Raw genomic sequence first — 6,075 nt, forward strand, 5'->3', positions numbered from 1 at the left:
TTCTTATAACAGTGGAATATACATTGCATTGTCAGTTGTTGTGTAGCAGCACTGAGGTTGTGTTCTACAGAGGGGTTGACATTGTTATCTTCTGGCGCTCCGTGGCGTCAGCTTTGGACGGCTTCCTCTTTTCTCTGGATTGAAATTCTGTATGGATCTCCAAGAACGTCTTGTTCTTGGTCTCAGGAACAACAAAGAATATGTATATTGCCACCAAGCAACAAATGACCAAGAACACCAGGAAACAATATTGCTGCAGCCCAGTCTGTGGAAGTAAAAGAGCAGATTTAGGATCAGCTTTAAACATATTTATCTTACCTCTGTGTTAGTCTCCGCTTCTTCTTAAAAAGCATTCTATATTATCAAGAACCATATAAGCTATATGTTAATGGTAGAATATTCATGGGAACACCAGGCTTGAAGAGAGAAACCCAGCTGGCACCTACCACGATAAATGGGAACACCATGCCTATGAAGAAGAAGCTGAGCCAGTTGACAGAACCTCCAATCATGTAGGCAGCCGGCCGTGTGGTTTGTGTGAACAACTCAGTGGTCAAGATGTTTGTCACACCACCTGCAAGACACAGTAAGGGTACAGCGTCAGTTTAAAACGACTCATCAATATCGCTCATTACCAACAGTAAAATCATGGTTTCTCCAGATCACACACACCCTCAGCTTGGAGATTACACACACCCTCAGCTTGGAGATACTAGCCTAAAGTTGTGATATGTTCTGTTAGTTACCTGGTCCCAAGCCAAAGCTCAGAATGAAAGCAAAGACGCATGCCATACTAAGATAAGGTGCCCACGGGCTGGCGTCCTGTGTGGAGAGAAAAGAGCACCACAATGCACTCAGAAACCCACGTTTTATACATATTTCAGTAGGGTGGAAAATGAAATGGGATTGGTAGATCAAAGATGTTTTACTTGAAATGTGAGGGTCAGAGTGAAGAAAATGCACCAGACGGTCATAAGTGTGTACCCTCCGATGATAAGCACTTTCCTTCCCAGAGATTCGATCAGCATGCCCTGAAAGACACGCCATCTCACATGACATTCCAGCAGACCAAGTATGGAGAAATGTGAGGTTTTCTAATTGACCTTAGAATCAGTAATCTACTGACATATATCATCTACTGACAACATCACACCACTGGTATGCATGACATACACCAAACATAGAACTATCACCAAACATAGAACTCTCACCAAACATAGAACTATCACCAAACATAGAACTATCACCAAACATAGAACTATCACCAAACATAGAACTATCATTGTTTTCAATGAGGACACTAGGTAGACATACGGTGGCTAACAAACCAAAACATAAAGAAATGAGGGATAATTCATGTGGATTCTGAATACTAGGAAATGTGTATATGATGACCGTTGCTACTTACACAGGTCAGGGCAGTGAGACACTCACAGGCTCCGGTTCCTATAGTAACGTACGGGATCATATTGGCTGGAATGCCAGACTGGGTGAACACATAATCTGCATAGAAATAAATCTGCAACAGAGAATTAACAGAGAGGAAAACACATCAAACAAAGGTGCACCAAACATTAATGTCAAGCAAGTTACATCGACTGATTAGAATACTCTATTTCTAGTCTGTGACTTGTGTTTGATAGTGATAGATCAGTCGGCCTGGAGGGGGCGTTGGCCTGGAGGGGGCGCCGCAGGGCTGCTGACGTACAGCGTTGATGCCGTTGAGCTGCTGGGCGGAGTTCAGCAGGATGATGGTCAGGAGCTGCCAGCGGAGGTTCCTGTCGGAGAACAGCTCCCAGGGCTTCTTGGGTTTAATCCCCATAGCGCTGATCCTCTCCCTCTCCATGTCTTCCCGCTCACTGTCAAAGTTATCTGAACCATGCAGTTTTTGCATTGCTGTGGGGGTCAAAGCATAACATTTCTGTGTCTAATAAGGCAGATTTTCAGTATTCAGTCATGTGCTTGAGTTTAGTGGAAACATTCTCTCCATCTGTCATCTGCTGACCTGCTGATCTGAACTTCCTGTCATGTGCACCATGTTTAATCACTATAAACGGTCTTAGGGCGTCAGCCCTCTTTATTAAACAAATAAAGGCTAAAAAACAAATATATAGGTTTGTTCGTCTGTCTTAAGAGTTCTCAAATTGATTAAATATGCAATTCCTCTGTTAATGTACCTTTTTGACATGCAAGGTCATCTCCTCTGTCAATCAGCAGGTAGCGAGGGCTCTCTGGGAACCAGGGCAGGATGAGGAGTTGGAGGAATGCTGGGATACAGGTGGTGGCGAGCAGGATGGGCCAGTGCTCTTCTTTTCCTAGAAGCTCTCTAAAGGACCATAGAAACTCACTAAAGGACCATAGAAGCTCACTAAAGGACCATAGAAACTCAGTAGGAGAAAGAACACAAGCCTCTATCAAAACATAATGCACCTGTTTGTGCTTTTTCAAGCAGCTACTCTGCAAGAGTCAAGGGTGGTACAGTCTTTACTTACTTGAGCCCAATCACCTGTCCAGTTAGGATCCCCCCAGTGAGGAAAATGGAGGTTCCCATCGCCATGGCACCACGAAGTGCCCTTGGGGCAATTTCCCCCAAATACAGAGGCTGCACGCATACGGCAATTCCTGCCAATCAGTAAAATCATAAGAAATATAAATAAGCCTCTGTTGGATCTCTTAACTCTCCCCTGCATATGACTCTCAAAATGTCCCTCTTTTGTTTACACATGCGTGCAAGTCAATAAACCAAAAACTAATATCTCTGCTTTTTCTCAAACTATGTGCCATCTGCTTCAGTTTAGAATTATCCTTCTGTGTGCATAAGCTCAGTAACTACACTGGGATTTCACATAGAACATTCAATAAATCTACTTATAGAAGAAAATACGCCTCTGCATCATATTCTAGAAATAAAGACATCAATGACTGCTGATATCAACCCTTCACAGATGAACCACACAATCCCCATACTAACATATTTACCCGCATTTAATCCTATGAAAAAGCGTCCAACGATGAGCAGCTCAAATGCTCCAGTAGGGGAGCTCAGGCCCATCAACAGAGCAGCCAGTAAGGCAAGTATGTTGTTGACCAACAACGTCCCTTTTCTGTGACAGGTAATATTCACAATTGATTAACAATATAGTAAATGTGCCATGTATGTGAAAGCCAGCAGTGAAATTACATTTGCCAGATCTTAAACTGAAAATTGTTTAAAATTGCAAAATACTTCTGAATACCTCCCAAATTTAATGCCCAGGGTTCCACCTATAGATGCTCCAACAAATCCTCCTACAGTGAAAATGGACACGATAGTGGACCACAGGAGAGTCAGGACCTGCTCTGGGATGTCAGAGTCATAGCGATCCAGCCAGGTTTGGTTGATGAAATTCTGTATAGACTGAACAAAAGAGGACCACTCACTCAATACAACATTCATTTAAAAAGAGATTAATTGGTCAATTCAATCTGAATTTCAAGTGCATGATTTGAGTATTCAAATCGTACAGTACCTCTGAATGTGTGTGAGAAATGTATGAAACAAACAAAAGTTGCACAGCTAGGCCACCACAATCACATAGCTCTTCTTGTTTTAAAAAAAAGTCTACTTTGCATGGGGCCTGCGAGTCAAATGTTTAGAACAAGCCATGGTCATGTGGTGGGACCCAAGATTCACTGAACCTCAAGGGCTGCATGTGACTGCCTCAGTAAATGTGCACACACATGCTGGGCAAATGAGGACAGGACAGAAAACAAGTATTACTTTCAGCAGAAATCATCATTTCAATAGTATTAATATTCTTATGTTCAATTCATGTTGACAAACATGTGTTACCTTTGTGGGGGCATTGATGACAGAAACATTATAACCATACTGGAAGGTCCCTCCGATGCAAGCCGCACAAACCGCCAGTAGAAGTGATTTGTTAGGACACTGTAACCAAATAAATACAGTTGGTGAGAATCACATTTTGAGTGATTAAAAATATGCACATATCATTTCTATAATAAGAGCGTGTTGAACGTCCCATGCCGAACATGATAACGATGGGGAATAGCTTCAGCAGCAATAATCATCACCATATTTGACCATTTAGACACCATTTGGTATTCAAAATTGAAATGGTCAAAAAGCCTGCAATACATGCCTAATGTGTATTACAACCAAGACATTTGATAGATTGTATTTTCATAATTAAATTCTAACTTGAGGCCCATTTGCTGTGTAACGACTCAACGGTTTAGTTCACAGAAAGACACGTAGACCTGCGACTGTACTGTGGTTTAGTTCACCTACGCCTACACCGCCTATACCGCCTACACCGCCTACACCGCCTATACTGCCTATACCGCCTACACCGCCTATACCGCCTACACCGCCTATACCGCCTACACCGCCTACACCGCCTATACCGCCTATACCGCCTACACCGCCTATACCCCCTACACCGCCTATACCGCCTACACCGCCTATACCCCCTACACCGCCTATACCGCCTACACCGCCTATACCCCCTACACCGCCTACACCGCCTATACCGCCTACACCGCCTACACCGCCTATACCGCCTATACCGCCTACACCGCCTATACCGCCTACACCGCCTACACCGCCTACACTGCCTATACCGCCTACACCGCCTATACCGCCTACACCGCCTATACTGCACAGGCCTTCAGGAATTATCGATAGGCTACTGATTACAGTTTGTAGGCCCATTCACATGTAGCCTAAACTCAGTATTAGAGTTATTATTATTATTATTATTATTATTATTATTATTATTATTATTATTATTATTATTATTGTTGCTATTACTATTATTATTATTGTTATTGTTGTTATTATTATTATTATTATTATTATTATTATTATTATTATTATTATTATTATTAGACATACATACCTTAATTTTCCCTTTTGATTCTTTAGTATCTTTGAGCAAAGGTTGATATTCCGTATCCCCATACGTATCCCCATTTCTTTTGGTCATTCTGAACCCTGTTTTCGTTTTATCTAACTATTTTTCTGATGACTTTGTAAACGCGTCAGTAGTTTTTTTCTGTCCACCACAATCTTACAAGTCTGTAACCCAGTTCTCTCTGTCAAAGGCGCTCATCCTGAGCGATGTCGAGGACCAGGTCGGATGCTCAGTATAAATAACGAGGATGATACAACTGATCATTTGTCCTGAGCATGACCGATGTTTCCCTTATCTATTAGCATGACATTGAATTACACGATTTGTTTCTTGTGCGTAATTCAGCTCTCTACAGACGCAGCATTAAAATCAATTAAAGAACAGGCGCGTCTCCGTCTCCCACCAGCCACAGATAATCCATTTCGTGAAGTCATCAAATAGTTGGCCAGTATTTCTTATATTTTCTAGCCTAATAATAGTAAAAACAAAATCAGTTACCTTTTTCTTTAATTCTGGAGACTCTATATTGCTATTCATTTTAAAAGTCGTTAATTGAAGCAAAATTCAATTTAGTAAAGTTTTGCCTCTCCAGCGTACTGATTAAAACGGTGTGGCGCGAGGGCAGCCTATTTACATGATGTGATTTTATTATTGTAGCAGATTTTTTATTCAGACACCCTGGGGTGGTCTAAAGTAGTCCTCAAACATTCCATTCGTTTTGCGCACAGCACTGACCTAAATATCATTTGAAATCAGAGTGGAAAGAGTGAAAAAACACCAGTGAACCTCCATCTGACCTGTATAACAAGTATAACAATTCTAAAAGTTACATTATTGACACATTTTACCAAAATGTTCTGGTAATAAGTGCAGTCTTCTTTGATCAAAGACCTCATTGTTTCTGGAGTCAAGTAACCAACAAAGCTTTAAGCCTCTTGGCCACCAGCCGACCCTTCCAGTTACTGGAGATATTATTACCTTTTAATAAAAGCTTCAAGAACATTTGAAACAACTTCCTTCATTTCATTGGCCTATACAACAAAGTATTTTGAGGAAATACTTTGTTTCACCTTACTTTACCCTTGAAAGCTAATGGTATTTGAACAATGTGAGTGTGGCAACTTTGAACAATATCTCGGGCACTTTTGCTTCTACT

General features: G+C 41.4%; 1 protein-coding gene across 1 annotated transcript; it reads right to left on the minus strand.

Moving 5' to 3' along the window:
- Positions 1-64: 64 nt before the first annotated feature.
- On the minus strand, positions 65-4,991 carry slc2a11b (solute carrier family 2 member 11b; the record flags this gene model as incomplete). The annotated part of the gene is made up of 12 exons (XM_083674035.1): positions 65-265; positions 447-574; positions 747-822; positions 930-1,031; positions 1,409-1,519; positions 1,709-1,896; positions 2,178-2,326; positions 2,493-2,622; positions 2,980-3,104; positions 3,237-3,397; positions 3,833-3,931; positions 4,905-4,991. The coding sequence occupies 12 exons, from the start codon at positions 4,989-4,991 to the stop codon at positions 65-67; spliced, it is 1,557 nt and encodes a 518-aa protein (XP_083530161.1).
- Between the last annotated feature and the right edge of the window lie 1,084 nt (positions 4,992-6,075).

The sequence above is a fragment of the Argentina silus genome (genome assembly GCF_951799395.1).
Source record: "Argentina silus genome assembly, chromosome: 7".
NCBI classification, from domain to species: Eukaryota; Metazoa; Chordata; class Actinopteri; order Argentiniformes; family Argentinidae; genus Argentina; species Argentina silus.